This window comes from Typopeltis vanoorti, chromosome 12, assembly GCF_054136105.1.
Source record: "Typopeltis vanoorti isolate ZY-2024b chromosome 12, IOZ_Tvanoo_1.0, whole genome shotgun sequence".
NCBI classification, from domain to species: Eukaryota; Metazoa; Arthropoda; class Arachnida; order Uropygi; family Thelyphonidae; genus Typopeltis; species Typopeltis vanoorti.
In genome coordinates, this window is record NC_143560.1 from 61,043,339 (window position 1) to 61,065,274 (window position 21,936).

Genomic DNA, 21,936 nt, shown 5'->3' on the forward strand with positions numbered 1-21,936 from the left:
ATGACTTCCTTATCTTCATATACCAATGTTTGTTTTCCAGCACTGCAATTATCCTTTGAGTTGTATTTGCAATCTTTACTATATGTCCCTAAACTTCAGCTTTCTATTTACTGAAACTGCAAGATTCTGGCCTGCTCAGTTACTTCTACCATAATTCCATGAATATGATACACTTAATATCTTATAACACCAAAGTGCATAGTTTTCCATTTACTAACATTGAACTAATAGCGATTTTCACATATCCACAACTGCAGCCTATCGAAATCATTCTGCAAGCACTGCATGCCAGTCACATTCTCAGATTACTCAGTCCATCCTCATATTGCTGGCAAACAGCCATTCTGTTATCTACAAGCTAATAACTCAATCCCATATCATGTACACCTCATGTAACAGTCTTCCATGCTATATTTTATCAAAATCCAAAAGTGTAGTGGTGGATTCATTCTCTTTGTCTAACTCAAATGTAACATTATTATGGAATGTGAGCAAGTTAGCAAAGTTCAAAAATATCATGATGTACTAATTTCTTTCTTTTTTTTTTTTAACTCAACTGTAGTATTATTCCCTGTAGTATTATACAATTGAACAAGTGACTCAAACATGGCCTTCTCCTAGTAAACTCAATGTTCATTGCAAGTACAGATTTTCTGTCAATCCATTTTTTGTATGTGAGCTGTTATCAACTTTTCCAAAATCTTCTACCACCATTCCATGGTCTAACTGTTGACCTATCAAAGATACCAATAGGTCTATTAGCAAGATCTGACTGAGAGAGGAGTTTATAATAACAGGTATGGTACCTCCAAGGAGTCCGAAGACTCATCGCAAGAGGACACCTACTATACAACTGTCTCCACCACTACACTGAACCTCTACTACCAATCATCTCCATCAACGCCATCTACCGCCCACCACCACCACCACAACTATTATTTTTTGTCTGTAAATTTCGTGTGTTCTGAAGGGCCGATTTGTCTGTATGCGGGATGAAAAACCTGAGTTTCTGGGAGAGAAAAACCTTGCTACCTCCGTATGAGATCGGCTAATTCACCTTCAATTGAAAAAGTCCATATAAAGATTCCTCCCATCATGATGAGAATCGAACTTAGGCTGATTGCAGAGGAGCTGAAATTAGAGAAGAGATCACCAACGGTAGTGGTATGATGAACAGCATAGGCAATTCTAGGTAATTCTAGGCTATGTGGTGTCAGATAGAGATTAACAGGACAAAATACACAATTGTATGCTGCTACAGACCAGGTTCATTTAAGGAACATCATCAGGTTCATCATCAGGGCTTGAAAAAAAAAAAGAATAGTGAAAATTCTCACTCATTCATGATAAATGAGAATCCCAGCCTGATCCATTAATAGTGTGATATTTGTCAAATAGGTTAGTCAGAACCAATTTTTCAAGTGCTGATTATCATTACAGGTGATTTAAACTATAGGGATACAGACTGTCTGTATCGATGATAATGATGGATACAAACTGAAGGAAATAGAATGTGTATAAGATGAGAGAAAGAAGATTTATAGAATTAATACAGGATAACTACCTTAAGAAGCATGTGATGGAAGGAACTCATGGCACAAGATCACTAATCTAGTAAGAGTGCCTAATAATCTGTCTATAAATTAGATTACTGTTATGCCTCCAAATTCATGGGTGTGATTATAAGATTTTGACTTGGGAGGCGAAAATGTACACACGAAGTTTGACTAAGGGACATGTGGAACAATAAGACGTGATTATAATAAACTTAGAAAGTGACTTGAAATAGTGCCTTGGTATGAAAAACTGCATGGTAGAGGAATCGGCAGTGTACAGGTATTGATAAAAGCATGTCTGAAAAAGATATATATCTGACTACATCCCCAGAATTAAGAGAATAAATCACATGGATGTTAAAATGGAGGAATAACACTTTAAAGTAAGAAGGAATGCTATAAATATGATATCATAACACTGAAGAGATGATGGCTTAGGAGCAATATAAAATGAGGGGAGAGGCAAGAAACAGCCCCGATGCAGAAGGAAATACATGGTTATGAAAGGGAAGCTAGTTGAACAGTCCAAAGTAAATCCATATTATCAAGTAAAAAAAAAGCATGAACAGAAGATAACAAAGTCAAATGACAGGAGAGTACGATGCACTAGAGCAAGGTTTCCCAAACTTTTTTTTCCATGGCTCGGTTATTTTAATACTTCATCTTCGTGACACACTAAAATTTTTATGGACAATAGGTAAAATAAAACAGATTTGAATGTTCATAAAGTTTTCATTTATTATTATTATAATAAAGAAGCATTTACTCTTACAAAAATATAAAAAAATTAAACTAAAGCCAAGTAATTTATTAATGAGAAGTGTGATGCTGTTGTTTGTTAACTAGAAACTTCAGGTTTGGAGGAAAAGATGATAACTTTATTCTTAAATCCAGTTCGACTTCCAATCAGTTTCTATATTTATTTTTTAGAAAAACCAGTGTTTAAAAGCCTGTTTCACACTTATAGGATGTGACAAAAAGCATTAGACATTTTATCACTTTTTCTGCTAAAACTGGGTACTCCTGACGGCAAGACAGCCAAAAATCCATCAGTGGTATTGTGTTGAAGATGTCTTTGAGTGCTGTATCACATGACAGTTCAATTATAGATTCAGTATCTGAATCCGGCAATTCTGTCTCAGATTCTATGTTCACTGTATAAGAGTTCCTTATCCATGCTTTGTTGCTGTTGATTGGGGGAAATATTATTTCAGACTTGCCTGCAGTCCTAGCTGAACAGCTGAAATCTCATCTGGCATGGAACTCATATTATACTCCTTTTGTAATTCTGTTAGCTTTGTAAAAGATTTGTAATTCCCCTTCCACATGTGGATGTAGCACGTTTTTCGTCTCTATTAATTAAATTATTTATTCATTAGTCCCGATTAAATGCTATTTACTTGTATTTTAGAGTTTCGTGAAAAAAAAAAAACCCAAAACCGAAACATCTAAGTTTTCGAGAGTTTTTTTTAGGTGACCGAGCATTTAGCTTTCGTGACCCAGTGCCAAGTTGTGACCTACCATTTGGGAAACGCTGCACTAGAGATTCCTGATGTATTAAGTGTTCAGTATTTAGTAAAGTATACCTTCTAGGCAGAACCCATTAGCTCTTTGGATGCAAAGGATGTAGATGGGGTGGGTGAACTAGATTAAAGAACAGAGGTATTTCAAGGAGCTAGCTGAGGAATTAGATAAGTACCAGATCGACATAATAGGGGTGACTGAAACAAAAAAGACCAAAACTGGTGAGATCTTTCTGAGCAATAAATACAAAATGTTATATTCAGGCAATGACAACCAAGGAAAAGGAGTAGCCATAGTACTCAACACAAACTACGAGGCTAATCTTCTTGAATGGCAGTCAGTCTCAAGTAGAGTAATGTGGGCAAATATGAGAATGAGGAACTGGACAATGAGATTTATTTGTGCCTATGGTCCCACAGAAGGTTCTACTAAGGTAGAAGTGGAGGAATGTTTTGAGGCTTTAGAAAAAGCAACTGGCACAATGAAAAGGAAAAGTTGGTCCTTGTTGGGGATCTAAATAGCAGAGTAGGAAGTGATTGTCAAAAAATGTTTTGGGAAAATTTGGAGAAAAGAGCAAAGTTAATAATAATGGCAAATATCTGTTGGATTTCTGCTCAGGACATGGACTGGTTATTACTAACATCATGTTCCAACATAAAAATGTGCACAAATTCACATGGAGAGAAGAGGCTAGGAATAAGAAAAGTCTCATTGACTATGTTATTGTTGACAGTGATGTTTTCTCCCTGGTGCAGGACACCAGAGTGTACAGAGGATTTGAAATTGGAAGTGATCACTATTTAGACTTGAGCAGGATAAAATTGAATTTCATATTGAAAAGAATAACATGTAAGAAAGTTTTAAAGCGAATAAAAGTTGTGCAGCTCTCAGATGTGAACTGTAGACTAAAATACACAAAGATTATTGAAGAAAAAATGAAAGAGTTTGAGAACAGGAATAAAACCTTGGAGATTCAGTGGCAAACTCTGAAGAAAACATTAATTGATTCTGCCAGAGAGACATATGGTGAGGTTGTCTGCAAGGATAAAAAAAATCAGAACTCCTTGGTGGACACAGGAAGTTAAAGAGGCAGTGAAGGAAAAGAAGAAAGCATATCAAAAGTTCCTGTCAAATAAGTCAGCTTGTGCTCGTAGAGAATATAGAGACAAATGCAAGAATGCTAAACACTGTGTAAAACTAGCTAAACAAAAGTCAAGGGAGGACTTTGGCAAGAATATAGAAAATAAATATCAAGAAGGTGGTAAAATATTCTGGAGGTTGTTGAAGAAGCTTAGGAATGGAGGAAAGAATGCTGTAAAAGGAGTTAGAGATGATAAAGGTGACATGAAAACGGGAGAAAAAGATATCCTTGAAGTATGGAGTAATTACTTTGAAAAACTGCTAAATGAAACAAGCAGTGATGATAGCACAGTGGTAAAAACCACTGACCAGGCATGCAGTCAGGAATACCTATCCATACTTGAAGTAGAAAAAGCCATCAAAGGCTTGAAATGTGGAAAGGCAGCAGGAGTAGATGATATTCGACCAGAAATGCTGAAGTATGGTGGTATAAGAGTCTTACAGTGGCTGCACTGCATAGTTCAGAAAGCCTGGACAGAGGGACGAATTCCCGATGATTGGAGTAGAGCTCTCATAGTACCCATATATAAAAAGGGAAATAAAACTGCATGTGAGAATTACAGAGGTATTTCCCTACTGAGTGTTCCTGGCAAGATCTATGCAACGGTTGAGAAGAATTGTGGAAGAAAAGCTTGGTGAAGAACAAGCTGGATTCAGGATAAATAGAGGCTGTCAGGATCACATCTTCACTTTACGACAAATAGTCAAGAAATCATGGGAATATAACAAAGATCTGTATTTAAGTTTTCTTGATCTGGAAAAGGCATATGACAAGGTGTTAAGAGAGAAGCTATTCAATACGCTGCAGTTATATGGTGTCAATGGAGCATTATATCAAGCAATACTTAGTCTTTATTTGAGTAGTAAGTCAGCAGTTAGAATTGAAGGAAGCAGAGGAAGATGGTTTAATGTTAAATCTGGTGTGAGACAAGGATGCACATTATCCCCTCTTTTATTCATTATCTATATGGATCACATTATGAAGGAAAGTGGTATTAAACATGATATCAAAATTGGAGATGTTAATGTCAGCTCATTTCTTTATGCGGATGATGTTATACTTCTAAATAAATCAGCGACAAGTCTGCAAGATTGAATAGCTGTTGTAATAGATATGGTATGAAGGTCAGCAATAAAAAGACAAAGACAATGAAAATAGGCAGAATCATTGAAAATGTCAACTGTGTTATGAATGGAGAACCTGTGGAACAAGTAAAACATTTCAGCTACTTAGGCACGATTTTTACTGAAGATGGTAAATTAAATATAGAAATAGACAACAGAATCAGCAAAGCTGGTATGATGGGAAGTCAATTGAATAAATTCATATGGAATAAGAGAGAAATTAGTCGAAACACTAAATTAGCTGTATACAAGACAGTGCTCAAACCAGTTTTAACTTATGGATCTGAGAGCTGGGTCAGAAGTAAAACTCTTGACCAAAGACTAGAGACTGCAGATATGAGAGTCCTGAGAAAGATTATAGGTGTGAACAGATGGCATCAATGGCAATATCATATTAAAAACGAGGATATTTGGAAAGAACTTGACATTGATTCCTTGACATCCAGGAATGTGTTAGCAGAGCTAATCTCAAGTGGTATGGTCACTTAAACAGAATGGGCGAGGAAAGATTAGCAAAAAAATTGTTCTCTACCAGGTTGGCAGCAAAACGACCCAGAGGAAGACCAAGACATAGGTGGATTGATATGGTACAAAGTGCCTTAGACGATAGAAATATAAGATCTGATAATGTTGGAGTCTTGACAAGTAACAGACTGATTTGGAGGAAAATTGTAGATAGGAAGTTAGTAATGATGTAATTTTTTTCATGTAGTACTATCATATCCTGTACACCCCTTGAGGGTACATGGCAGGAATTTGATGATGATGATGATGATGAGGTATTTCAAAAGCTTGATTCAAATACAGTGAGATTGGACAGGATACTAGCATGGGTGCTGAGAAAATGTTCAAGAAAGTTTGCAATGCTATTGATCTAGTTGTCTGACTTGAGTCTCAGCATGTGCATGATTCTTAATGAGTGGAATGAGAACAAGATAATTCCATTGTATAAGGGTGGAGTTAGGACTGATGCAACAAATTATAGATCAGTCCATATCTTTGGTACAGTCATAAGGTACTGGAAAGGCTGGTTTGGAATTGCAATCCAAAGTCAGGAGAACACAATCTTCTATAAAAGGCATCATGGTTTTTGTTAAGGACAGATCTTGCTTTAGCATTCTGCTCCTATGATAGACTCACAGAAGAAATGGAGAAAGGAAATGAATATATCACAATACTTCTGCATTTTGCCAAGGCATCTGATAGGATTCCACATGTGAGGCTGCTACACAAACTCAAAGGGATAGGTAAGCAATACAGACTAGTGACAAGGATACATCATAAATCAATTCCTAGTTGACAAGTATCAGGAACTGATGTATGAAGGTGCAGAGTCTAAAAAGAGGAACGGTGACCTGTGGTGTACCACACCCTTAATGGGTCACTGTTGTCTAGATCATAACCCTAATAGAGTGATCCCTCAATTATATAACCTTCAATTAAATGATCCCTGAATGGATTATTATACCAATTAACTTCTGTTACAGCACAATGTAACTTGTACCTTCAATTATCCAAACTTTCAATTATCCATATTAGATATTAAAGAGAGTCTAAATCATGATATCTTATCGGCAAATTTTTATGTTTCTTTGGAACAAGATGAGGAACATATCTGATATAGAATCATTGTAGACAAACTTGAACATTAAAGAGTGCTAGTTTAATGTTTCTAAGTGCAACAATAAGCATTCTAGATATTGTAAGCAGACTATTATATTAATGGGAATTTGCTGTATGTAGTCAACAAAACTAGAGACATAGTGGTTGCAGAAAGTTTTTTCACTTGGTTATAAATTAAATTAAAAATGTCAAGAAATTATATTATTGTCTAATCCTTTATCCAAGTGTAACCAAACAAAGTTTGTGCTTGACATTTCTTCACAGCTAGGCTACTTGTATAAAGACGCTAATGATTTCACATTAATTACCTTAGTGTCTCATAATGCAAAGCACATGCACACATCCTTTCAGGTGTGTATTTTACACTTTGAATTATGGGACACTAAGACAATTAATATGAAGTCATTAGCTTCTATATGCAATAAGCCTATTTATTCAGAAACCTCACACACAAACTATGTTTGCTTACACTTTGCTATAGAATCAATTAAATGAATATAATTTCTTGGATTTTTTAATTTAAGTAGGCATATTGGTTATAGTAGATGGAAAACTGAAGTTATGGGACCAAGAGCTAATGTGGTTAAGACATCATGTCTAATAGCAGCAATGCTAAAGAGAACACTAACTTGTAAGAATAATTTTTTTTCCCACCTTAAGTCCTAGATAACACCACATCCAGACTACTGCACACAGATATGGTCACTTGCATTCCAAGGAGATGGGAAAAAAGTTGAAAAGATCCATAAGCAGGTAACCAAGATGATAACTAGCATATGGCACTGTGTATATAAGGCAGATTAAGGAATACAGTCCTCAAAGTATGAGGAATGGATAGAGGAGAGAAGATATGACAGAAACATGCAAGTTATCAAATAGATCGTGCAACACAGTACAATATAGATACAAGAATGAGATTCTGCAGCTTATGGATAGAAGTTGAGGTCACTCTTGGAAGTGAAAGCTGCAGTTAGGAAGCATGTGAGATCTATGTTCTCATGGTATGTGGTGATTGTGTGGACTGGGCTACCATTAGATGTATGTTGCTAATCATTTATTCAAAGAGAGATATAATATGTATTTAGGCATGAATGATGAAAAAGGGTCCTTCCCTTGATGAATCCTTAATTTCTCTGAAGAGATTTATTATTTTGCAATAATGAATATGGTAATAAGAAGAAGAAAAAAAAAAGGAAGAGGAGTTGAATTATTAGCACAAACATTACCTAATGAAACACTTGAGAATAATGAAAACAAAACAAAAAAAAAGGGGGAACATTTTTTGTTGTTTTGTTTTGTAGTGTGTATATTCAAGAAATATTCACACGGTCAATACTATCCATTTTTCTAGTTAGTTGATGCATGCTGCAAGTTTCAAAGCTCTGATAAAAATACAAAAATGGAAGCTGCTATCTACAAAATCAGCATATAAACCATGATTTGACTAAATTTCCATTATAATACAAACAACGACTTGGGAGTGGCAAAAATTAGAAGTGAGTTGCCAAGTCCATTAGTTCTGTTACAAATTTAAAGAGAACATCCCAGGAATTTTAAAGGAGTATATACTCAATGTTGCTTCTGAAAAAATGCTTAGATTTCAAACCAACACACATAACAATATTCAACTTGAAAACAACAGTAAATTAAAATAATGACAGTATATTCAATGATGCCTGGAAATATTAAACAAATTATTTTACCTGGAACATGTTCACCACCATATTTAACAGTGAGTACGTGTCTTCCACCTTCTTGAGGTTTTAGGTAAAGAGTAAAGGTTCCATCTCTATGGTCATAAAGTTCACAATATGCTACTTTATGTGGACCCATGCAGTGTGCTGTTAGCTCACCTAACAAATATATGATTTTTATATATTTGTCTATTAAACACCACATATTTTGTAACAATTCAGTATTCAAGAATTTCTTATTAATTAATGTTGCATAAACCAATAAACCACTAATATTTCATACAGTTTACAATTTGTTGAGGTGTATGAGTATTTATCCTTGATCGCCAGTTTATTGGTTTACAGATATGTACATCCTTAAAACATTTTTTTATTGGTTCATAATGACAGTGGCATTATTCTTATTGGCTTTATTTAAAATAATATGTTTATTCTTAAATAGCTTTCTAAGTGCTGATATTGAATTAGATTAAATTTCCTTGGTGATATAAACAATATTAAAGTAAACAAAAAAAAATTGCACTTTAAGCATATAAACTAGAAACTATTATCATGAAACTTAAATTTTAGTGCAATTATTTAATATTATCATGCATAATATAACTGTAATAATAATAATATTATTATTATGAAACCTTCACATCAAAGGAGGCTATATATCACCCATACCAGCTGTCATACCCCCTCTTAAACTTGTTCCACACTAGATGCACTCAACACTTCAACTGACAAACCATTCCTCAAATTAACTGCCTTGTGAGTTTGTGGAATTAAGAATAATATTGCTAATTATACTGTCTACCAACCAAACTCCAGCACATACATCTTTTAGTACAGTGGTTCTTAGCCTTTTTTTGCCTAGCATCCAGTTTCAACTATTTATATGGCCTGGTGCCCCCCTGCTCAATTTTATGCTAGGTTGATAACTCAATAAGATAATTATAATATATTATTTGACAAACCTAAATTACCATCAACATATTTGAGCTGATAGTTAATTAAAAATTAATGACTGTTACAAATTAATTTTTACTCAAAAAATAAGTAAACTTAAAACTTGAGCTTTTTCTTAGTTTTATTTGTTGACCAGATATTAATAAATGATATGCACAAACTGTCAACAAGTTTCACCAGCTATTCTGTCTGGCTTCTTCAGGACAAGTATAATGGTACATACTAACGTTTGCTGGTAAAAAAGAAGAATGGAGTAACACAGTCAAATAAATTAAATCTGACACGAAACATCATAAGCATGGAGAGTGGTGTCTCAGTCATTGTTTATTGAGCATGTTATATAGTTTTTAGCGAAATGAAATTCTGGTAAGCTGAGTGAATTTATTAGGCTTTTCCAAATGTCTTTCAGAATCATTCCTTGATTTCTGTTTAGATTTTCTCCAGAGTAGAGTACAACCGCAGTTTCTTTTATTTGACTGTGTTACTTCATTCTTCATTTTTATTAGCAAACGTTAGTGTGTACCGTTATACTTATCCTGAAGAAGCCAGACAGAATAGCTAGTGAAACTTGTTGACAATTTGTGCATATCATTTATTAATATCTGGTTGACGAATAAAACCAAGAAAAAACTCAAGTTTTAATGTTTAAGTGACCAAATACAAAACAAAAAAATAAATAAACTTACTGTATTTAATTAGCCAATCATTAATGGCTACTCTGAGCCTGATGAGATCCTGCTAATTTTTCAATATCAGGTTCAATGTTTGACAAACGAAGCCTCAAGTCTCCTCTTTCACTATTTGCAATATATTTCGCTGCTTAGCTAACAATTGCAACACAACATTGAATTCTGTCTCGACTAAGTATGAAGAAGGAAACGCAATGAGCAGTAATGTTATTTCTTGCCAAAGCTGAGGATACTTTCATTGCATGTTTGGCCAGAATCTTTCATACACATGCTGTTGAAATTGTACTTCAGTTTCAAAATCATTTTTTAAGTCAATAAATACTTCACACAAATTTGGATGAACAGAAGTGCCATCAGAAAGAAATGGATTTATGACCCAATTTTAAGCTCATCAAAGTCTTTGAATCTGATCATCGTCTTCTTTCAGTGTCAGAAGATGGGAACAATAACAATCCAAATCTGAATTATCTAATATTAAATCATCATGATTATTTGTAGAATTGGGAACTGCAGAAAATTTCGTCTTGCAATGCTCTGCTTGTAGAATGTTAATTTGCTGATAAAAGCATTTATAATTCCCTTTGCTTTAATAAGATTCATGTTACTTCTCTGCAATTTTATGTTAACCTCATTTAATTTGGTGAAAATATCGGAAAGATATGAATGTCAACCTTTTTCTTTTTTAGGATATTGCACATGTTTTCATCACATGAATTAGAAATTCCAGAACAGTATCATAGAAATCATTAAAGCGTCACAGACAGTTTCCATTTGAGAGCCATCTAACTTCGGTGTGAAGCAAAAGATGCTCAAATTCTTCTTCATTTTCATGGCAAAGTTCCTGAAAAATAAAGGTATTCAATGACTGGGCTTTTATTTTATTCACTGCTTTAATAACATCATTCAAAGTGTTATGCAATCTACTGCTAAATTGTTTTGCAGCTAAGTGTTGTCTATGAAGAATGCAGTGAATTGTAAAGATATTTGGAACTGCTTCTTTTAAATGAGCTATAAATCCATGGTGATGACCAATCATAGCTAGTGCTTCATCAGTTGCACATGCAATAATATTTGTAAAAGGAATGTTTTCAGCATTAAAAAAAGTCTTTAACAACCTTAAAAATTGTAGAATATTTTGTGCCCATTTTCAGTTGTTCAGCAAATAGAAACTCTTCAATAATTTCTTCATTAGTGTTTATATAATGCATATAAGCCATTAACGAAGCTTCATTGTGACATAAATTGTTTCATCGAGTCGCAAAGAAAATTCTATAGTTTTTAAATCATCACAAAGTTTTTTTCCAATATCCTTTGCCATTTTGTCAATTTCTGTTGATACTGAACTATTGCTGAGAGGAATTGATGACATCATATTACTTTTACCTGGGCCAATCATCGTATCTAAAACTTCATTTATAGCCGGTAAGATGAAGTTTAGCCAATATGTGGCTTTCCACATTTGGCAATTAATTTTGAAAGTTTATAAGACACAACAGGTCCCTTCTCTTGTGGGTTACTTTCTTTAGCAGCCAACCCTTTAAGTCCAGGATGATTTTTAAATTTAGTCTTTAATTCGCGAAAGTACTCCACATCCTTTTTTGCTTTATTTGGATGCTTAGTTCTTAAATCCTCAATCATTCTTGAAAGCTTCATTCTTTCATTTGAGAAAGTTTTTTCACATATTAAACATATTGGTAACTGCTCAATATTTATAGATGGAATAACTTCATGTTTTAAATATTCACTTGAATATCGACAACACTTTCAATTTTCACTCATTTTAATGGGCTACAGTGCTACACAATATCAATGAAGTTCACCACATGATACCACAGGCTAGTTTAATCTGTAAATCAGGGTTGTCAAGAAAAATAGCAGATAAAGCTTATAAAAGTAGTGCATTCTGCTAAAAATAGCTCAAATTAATTATTTTCGTAGAAAATTCAGACCAAAAAGTAGCCCAGTTACTTAACTTTCAATGTAAAAATTCTAAAAAATAAGTAAAGTAGTATTGCCAATACTACAGTATAACAGTATTGCCAGACATACAATATTCTAAAATAGTGTTGCCAAACTTACCATATAAATACTGGTGCTAGATTAAATATGGACTTTTTTGCTTTTATTATATTGGTAATATTATAACGCATACCCCCCCCCCCCTCATTGCTTCCCAACACTTACTGCCCTCCCCTCAGCATTCACAGCACCCCCAGGGGGAGGCGCTACTACCCAGGTTAAGAACCACTGTTTTAGTACCTTTGTAGAGGTCTGTGGATTAACTATCACAAATGTATAAAACCTCCTAGTGCCATCTGGCATAATCTTGTTCTTCTTCAGCATCATCATACAAGCATCATTCTTGATGGAGGAAACCAAAATGATGACTTTAATGGAGGCATGCTGATAAACTGCATGGAAAGGGGAAGCCATAGCAGTCCCACCTAGCTGCTTGTATATTTTCCTTTCCACAGGAAATAACCTACATGTATGGTGAATCTGAATAATTCAATTATGTCGGGGGGGGGGAGGTGATGTAGCTTGATAAAGTCAAGGGTCTCTGTCAAAGGTACATTAGTAAAAAGTGACGTGATATCAAAACCAACCATGTTGTTAGAATCTGTCAGTGTTAAATTTTCTGTTAATGTTTTAAAATGTAAAGAATTTTTAATAGATGACAGAGAGCCTGTAAGGGAGGAAAGTGATTTGGTAAGGTTTAAGTTTTTTGTAATTTTTTTAGGCAGGAAGTAAATTTTTTTTTTAATAATAATAATTTATACATTTTTCTTTTGGAATTTTGCAGGATCCCAATCTATGATCTGATAAATGGATGAGTCTTCAAGAAGTTGATTCATTTATCTGCTGTACTCTCTTGATTCATAATGACAGTGGCATTACCCATATTGGCTTTAGTTACAATCATACAAAAATAGCCAGCCTGGTTGGCCGAGTGGTTAGTGTATCTGCTCTCCAGCCAAAAGGCTGTGGGTTCGAATCCTGCCATGGGCATGGATGTTTATGATTGTCTGTGAAAATACTAGTGGTGGTGATGGGCAGTAGATGGTATTGGTGTAGATGATAATGGTAGTTGCAGTTCGTTGTACAGGTATCCTCCTTGCTTAACGTGCCAAAATTAATTGCGACAATCCCTTTATGGCAAGATTTTTAATTAACGTGCCTTTAAATTTACCAAAATTCCACCAAATACGACATCACTGCTACAACCCACGGACATGGGCGTCATTGCAACTTTGAAAGCCTATTTTCTTAAAAAGACATTCTCAAAGGTAGTAGAAACAATGGAAAGAAATGCGATTAGGCTCCAAGAAGTTTGGAAAAATGTTAATATTAAACATGCAATTGAAAACATTCATGATTCGTGGGAGCAAATGTCTTCTAGCTGCATGAGAGCTGTTTGGAAAAACCTTTTGCAGAATGCGCTAATGACTTAGGTGGTTTTCAAAATCCTGTGAACAACATGGTTGAAGAAATCGTTGCAATTGGTGAAGACCTTGGTTTTGATGCAGATGATGTTAAAGAATTGTTGGATTCAAATTCCAAAGATTTCAGTATCTTCTTGAAACTGAACAACAACGTGCATATGAAGACAAAGAACAAATGGAACGTGAATATGAGGTTCCAAAGGAGATAACAATCAAAGAACTGGATGGAATATTTCACAGTTTTAGAATCGCTTAAGCAGCGAGTAATGGATATGAATCTAGATGTTAATCGAGGAATGCTTGTTTGCCAAGCCTAGAGAATCATTTTGCTTGTTATTGTAGAACTTATGCTGATAGAAAAAAAAAACAAACTGATCAAACGACTCTTGATAACTTTGTTTTGATAAAAAATTGCAGTAACTAATGTAGGTGCAAGCATTTATTAAACATTCATTTTTTTATCTTTCATAAAAGAGTATACCATATAAAATGAATTATTAATACAGTAATCGATCATGGACAAATTGTAATTTTTAGCATTGATTATTATATTTGATTAACACGATTTTGATATATGTGGTAACATCGAGGATTAATTAATCACATTAATCAAGGGATACCTGTAGTTGGTGGATTGACTGGTGGAGAGGGAGAGTTGTAGAGTAGGTGCCTTCCATTGATGAGTGCTTGGACTCCTTGGAGGTGTCATATAATGTTATTTGTGGGAGGTTTTTGTATTTACTGAGAATACTAGCCACATCCAACCGAATGTTGTTAGACATGGCTCCTGCAAGTTCATAATAGCTGGTCATAATTTTTAAACACGGTACTTTTTTGGATATGAGGGCAAAATTATGCCCATGACTAAGTGTGTTGATTGCATCCTCAGAGAGTGCTTGTGATGAAAGATTTATGACTATGCATTCATGTCATAGTTGCAGTCAGGAACAGCTCCACTGCTAAAGAACTGCAAATTTTTTCAGACGACGATTCTTTTTTCAAATTATTTACTAGAAGCATTTTCTGAAATAGAGATTAGAATAGATCACAGTTATGGATTGAGTATTTCTGAAAGTTCTTCATGTAATGTGGCAATGGCAGTGTTGATTTTTGACAACTGGACACAAGAGCTGCCAATCTGTTCACGAATTAGTACTATACTTGCTCGCATATAAGTTTAGCTTTTGCAGAATTAAGCTTTCATCAGAATCTTAAACAGTCTGGAATGGTATTTGTGTCCTGACATCTCCCAAGGAAGATAGCCAATCAAGATGTCTCAAGAATTTTAGTTTCCACTTACCGAGTTGATGTGTTTTATGTGCAATTTCTTCTTTGTTTAGAATTTGAATACGCGAAGAAACACTTGGGTGGTGTTCATTATCCATAATAAAGCTTAACAGAAATTCTCGTAGACAGGCTTATACGTTGGTTATGCATTAGTAAATCACTTAAGGAATTGACAACGTAGATACAAATATAAATTAAATTACACTTTAATAAATATTTCCAAAAGCTTAACAGTATAACTAACACCAAGAGGAAAAAAATAAATTTATTAAACTCACTAACATTTTGCCGGTTTTCTACCTGGCATCATTAGAGCACAATGATAACTGCGACAGGCACACATCACTAAATCAAGTAATTGTGGAAATAATTTAAATTGTAGCTGACACCTAATGTCCTTTTGCGGTACCTGCTATGGATCAGATAACTAGAAAGTTAATCAAGAGAAGTCCAAATATTATGCCTTAAAATGATAGACTCCCAGATCATTATGATATCATCAGCTATGAAGCACACTCCCAGAATTGATGCTGGGAGTGTGCTTCATAGCTGATACTGATTCTAAGAACAGCCTCTCAGACCTGCGATGACTTCTATGTAATAAAGATGTTTTTTCTCCAACTGATCCTATGTGAAGGAGTATACAGACCATGATCTCAGATGTAATTTTTATGTTCTTAAAAGCATATGTTAGCTGATCTATCAGTCTGTTCAAAGTATGAAGGGAATTTTAGGGACACTCCGTATATCCGGGGTACACAAACCCAATACTCCCTTCATTCATTAGTAGAGCACATACACAGCCCCACCTATAAACTGGCTAAACATTTATCCAAATCACTTTCCTCTCTTACAGGCAACTTTCTCTCATCTATTAAAATATTTTACACTTTAAAACATTAATAGAAAATATAAAGCTGGTAGATTCTGACATCATGGTCAGTTTTGATATCACCTCACTTTTCACTAATGTAACTTTGAAAGAGATCCCTGACCATATCAAGCCACATTTCCCACCTGACATAACTGAATTATTCAGACTCACTATACATGCAGGTTATTTCCCATGGAAAGGAAAAATATACAAGCAGCTAGATGGGACTACTATCGATTCCCTCTTCTCCCCCCCCCCACCCCCACCAGCAAACTTCTATTATGGAGAATTTTGAAAACCAAGCTCTCAGCACAATCACAAAAACCAACAGATTGGCTGTGCTATGTTGATAATGTGTTTGCTGTTTTTAGCCTCATGATCCAGATACATTATATACATTTTTGATGCATCTTAACAGCCAACATCCTAAAATAAACTTCACCATACAAAGAGAAAGTAACAATATCTTTCCTTTTTAGATATACTAGTGATGACTTCCTAATGGCTCATTATTCTTCTCTATCTACAGAAAATCCACTTATACCTATAAGTATTTACATAAACATCACACCACCCATCCTTCCCAACAGTATGGCATCCTCAAAACTCTAACTCAGGGCTATTTCTTCAAAATGACACAGTCCTTCAAACTGAGCTTATGGACCTTCACAGCACCTTTTTAGCCAATGGCTACAACTCATATAAAATAGATAAAATATTACATGCATTATTAAATATTAAATATTAATATTAAATGTTAAATGCATTTTCCCCATCCCTCCTACGCCCAACACAGAGGATCACAATAAAACCATTCCCATTCCATATGTTAAGGGTATATCAGTAAAAATAGCCAAAGTTCTTTGCAAATATTATCTTCATATCACTTTCAAACCTTTCATTCCGCTAGCAACTTTTGTATGTTCTCCTAAAGATCAAATACATCCTCTTGAACATCTGGGAGTGTATACATTCCTTGTGCCTGCAACTAAGTCTATTTTGGACAGACTGGTAGATCAGTTAACATGAGCCTTAAGAACATAAAAAATTACATCCGAGATCATGTGTATGGCAAGTTGGGATTGGTAGAACATGTTCTGGATACTCCTTCGCATAGGATCAGATGGTGAAAAATATTTTTATTGCATAGAGGTCATTACAGGTCAAAGAGGTTATTCTTAGAATCAGCATCAGCTATGAAGCACACTCCCAGCCTCAACAAGTATAGTTGCATTAATTTACCAAAGATCTGGGAGTCTATCATTTTAAGACCTAATAGCCAGACTTCTCTGAATTAACTTTGTAGTTATTTGACCCATAGATAGTGCCACATAAGGATATTAGATGTCAGTCACAATTTAAATTGTTTCTACAATTACTTGGTTTAGTGCTTTGTGCCTGTCATGGGTATAATTGTGCTCTGATGATGCTGGGTAGGAAAAAAATCCAGGAGAATATTAGTGAGTTAAATGTATTTTTTCCTCTTGGTGTTAGTTATCCCATTAAGCTGTATTATGGATAATAAACAACACCCAAGCCTTTCTTCATGGATCCAATGATACTTGCGTGAATTATGAAAATTTCAGGACTTTTATATAGTTTACATCACAATTAGTTTTCATTTCACATCCCCTTCCATAAAAAAAAAAAAAAAAATCTAACAAATCAACAACAAAACAAGTATATGACCAACATTACTACTTGGGCATATAGTTGTATTCATTAATGAATATGAAATAAAGACTTCAGTTGTAGAATATTATAACAGCTTGAATCAAATATCTTACTATTCATGAATTCAGATTATAAATCATCTACTTCAATTTATAGTTATCTGGATATTCAATATTATTATCATCTTTACACACACACACATCTGCTTCAATTTATAGTTATCTGGATATTCAATATTATTATCATCTTTACATACACACACACACACACACACAATGCCTATTAAAATAATGAGATGGATTTTTATTTACAGGCATACTGTAAATAGAACTGGACAAATTAGTACATCATTTTAATCACTAGAGTGTGTGTGTTCTTTTCTTTATACATACATTAATAATCTACATCCTTAAATCAAATTTAATTTACAGAACAAATCATCAGAAGGGATATCTTATTTTACACATATACATCAAATGAGAAAACGGATTGCTTTCAACTTCTGTCCACCATAAATCAACCTTTACAGGTCACTATATTCCTATTTTAACCTATTAAGGACTAGCGTTACCATATGGTCACAGCCTTTAATGATTTACATTTTTTATTCTTTGTAGCCAAATAATCTAAAATCAATAAATGTTTTATACTTTCAGGATTGGTAATAGTTCAAACTATTAACAACAGATGGAGTTTTTGATCTAGCCTTTTATGCCATCTTGTAGTAGATGAAATAAAACAGTACATATAATCTGTGAATCTAAAATGGCATATAAGAAGAGATAAGTCTAGCTTCTTACTTCATACCTTGCTCTGAAACATTTCTATGAACATATTCATATTGTGAAAACATTAAATAAGATTAATATATTGTTTTTAAATTTTTATATATAAGAATTATATGTTAAAAGTAGGTTATAATGTAGTGTTACCATTTGGTCACACTATGACCAGTCTTCTATGTAGTCATTTTTACCTTATGAAATATTTCTGTGTAATTTCAATTAACTATTCTCCTCTCAGCTTATCTGTGAAAGAAATACTAGATATTGTTGAAGATGATGATGATCTTGCCCTCACTGAAGTATATACAGAGCCCCCTGAAGTACATGATGAGTCTGATGAAGATGGTCTCATCGAAAACCCAACTGGAAGACAGCTACGAGTTCCTGCTGAAGCAGTCTAGCAGGTCATAGAATAGGAAATCAGGATACAGAGAGAGAGAGAGAGAATAGAAATAATAAAGAGGAAGACCAGGAAACCAGTGAAATTGAAAAAAGGTCTAAGTGACAGGAAGTGCATAGTTGGTCACATGATGACATACTACAGACGAGTCCAGTGTTTCCGGTGCCTGATTTCAGTGTCTATAGAAATACGAATGTACTGAGTTATTTGATGATGACATTATTGATTTATTAGTGACTGAATCGAATTAATACGCTACCTAGAAAAATTGTCCATGTCTAGACATAACAGCAGAAGACATGAAGTGTATCTTGGGGATACTAATTCTTTATCACATGACTACCAAAACTGGGGGGGGGAGGTCGTGTGATGTCTGATATTAGATATGATCGAATGGACCATTTTGTTGAAAATGTACCAGGAAACAAGAGAAGATGATGTGCAGGACAATTCTGTAAATCTGTGGGATGGGACGTACACAACGTAGAAAATGTGATGTGGAACTTTGTGTGGGATGTTTTGTCAAATATCATGCACCATAGTTTTTTAAATGTCCATGTAGGTTGAAATTTGTATTTTTTTGTATTTTAAAATATGTTGATATGTTTGTAATTTGTTTGTAAGCTGTAAGTAAAAATAATAAACATTTTCTTATTTTGCTCATATAAAGGACTAGCGTAACCAAATGGTCACATGCCATATTTCATAAATCTGACATATGAGATATAAAAAATAGTATATTTCCACTCCAGTAACATCAATTAACACAATTTGGTGGGTGGTAAGAATTTTAAAGACAGAAAATAATTCAGTCCTTAATGGGATAACTGTATATCATCTGTCGCAAAAACACAGATTTATAAAATCCTTGATGTTCACAGCACATTAAATTTGAAGTATTATCTGAAGTATCTCCTTCACTGGGAATTGGAAACTACACAAATGGCCCTATTAAATTGCCATAACCCAACAATTACATAAAATCGTTAATAATTTTGCCTCAACATTTCAGACTTTTTCTCTTCAAGGGAGAAAAAGTCTGAAAAACTCCTATTTCTTATACTGAAAGTATTTCTGGTTGTAGAAATAGACTGAAAAGGCTTTGTGGAACAAATTGGGGTGCAAAGCCAAAAATCCTCAAAACTACTTACACTACACTAATAAGGCCAATAATGGAATATGCAGCACCTATCTGGTCACCTTCGGCTTCATCGGTAAAGAAAAACCTAGACAAAATACAAGCAAAAGCATCCAAGATTATCATTGGTGCAGTCTCATCCACTAACAACATCAGAGCCCAACAGGAATGTGGGCTTGACCTGCTGGAGGACAGACGAAAATTTGCCACCATAAAATTCATAAATAATATCAGAAGCTACCAAAGTGATCATGTCTCCCTAAAAACCTATGAACATTGGAACCAAATTTGCAGACTTCACAGATCATCGACTTTACAATATGATGACACTATCAGGAAAGAAATAGGTCTTGATCAGCTAAATGTCCACATAAACAAAGAACCTCTATTTTCCAGTCCTTTACCTTCAAATACCTTCATAAATCTAAACCTTACCAAACTCTGTACAAAAAAAGAACCAAAAGAAATGCTTAAAGAAAAAGGCCTAAATACCATCAACCTTCTTTCATCCTCCAAACAGGTTATTTGTTATACCGATGGATCATCAGACACCAATATGATTAATGGAGGCGCTGGTGTTCTCCTTCTACTCCCGAAAGGTGAAAAACTTTCAATAAAAGTTGGATCTGGGAGAATCGCTTCCAATTTTACCAGCGAACTCTACGCAATAATTAAAGCACTAGAAGCCTACTTAAATCTATCATCATCTCAACAATCTGAAGGAATTATAATTTACAGTGACTCAAGATCAGCTATGGAGGCAATCAAAAATGGCAATACCAAGCTCACACAAGACATCCATAAACTCTTAAATCATCTAAAGTGTTTAGGTAAAAGTTGCATTCTACAATGGATTCCTGCTCATGTAGGCATTGATCATAACGAAGCAGCTGATAAATTAGCAAAAGAGGCCAGAGAACTCAACCAAGAAACTCATATGATAACTCTTGCTGATGCCAATGCACTAGCAAAAGCTAAACTAATTCCATTGAAATCAGTGATACAACATCAAATTCCCGAGATCAATGCTGACAGAAGGACCTCCACTACGATAGCAAGACTACGAACAGGACATTATAGAGGAATGAAGATCAATACAGATGATACGAGAACATATAGAAACTGCAACAACTGCCCCAATACGGAACTGACACCCACTCACATCTTTACCTGTCCAGCAATTACAGCAGCCTTGCAAGAAATAGATCCTAATCCTGAACAACAGCTCTATACAAACAAAATCACAGACATAGCCAAAGCAGTACAAAGAGCGCACGGAAACATCTAAGACTCTTCAAAGGACAAGACAACAACAACAACATTTCTGGTTGTGTGGCAAAGATTTTAAAGAAATTCCAACTAAATGCCACATTCAAAACCCATCAACCAAATCTGCACTCTCTTACCTTTTTCAAAAGTAAACTGTCATAAATGATTATTTAAATTAAGGGGATATTAAACCCCAGATTGTTTCAAAATCAAATAAGAAACTCAAAGATTGCAATCAAAGAGTTTCATGCCGAATATAGTAAACTATAAAAGTATCAGTGACTACTAGCGTAAGCTAAAGCACGTAGTACAAACTAGGGCAACTCGTAGCAAAGGTGGGTAAAGCCGTGATCACTATTCTTAGTATTTCCCATAATGTAAAACCCATCTCCTAGGAGATGTATCAGAATCAAAGAGTTTCATGCCGAATATAGTAAACTATAAAAGTATCGTGCTTTAGCTTATGGTAGTCGCTGTAGTAGTAGTCGCCGATACTTTTATAGTTTACTATATTCGGCATGAAACTCTTTGATTCTGATCTTTGAATTTCTTATTCAGTTTTGAAACAATGTGGGATTTAATATCCCCTTAATTTAAATGATGTTACATCGCCAAAGTGAAGCCTATTGGCTCTTTATATTTAAGTCATAAATGATGTTATCCAGTGTTATTGCAACACTGGTTGCAATATTATTGCAACTTGTCGTATTTTGGTCAAATGGAAGAGAAGTTAAAGAACATAGAATTCCAGAGCTATCTTG

At 34.5% G+C, this 21,936-nt stretch overlaps 1 protein-coding gene across 1 annotated transcript in view; it reads right to left on the reverse strand.

Moving 5' to 3' along the window:
- The window catches only part of jbug (filamin-type immunoglobulin domains fbug), an 879,391-nt gene that overhangs the window by 26,544 nt on the left and 830,911 nt on the right, over positions 1-21,936 (reverse strand). Inside the window, exon 49 of the mRNA XM_090401914.1 lies at positions 8,672-8,821. Coding sequence (XP_090258040.1) covers positions 8,672-8,821 — 150 coding nt within the window. The remainder of the gene's footprint in view (positions 1-8,671; positions 8,822-21,936) is intronic.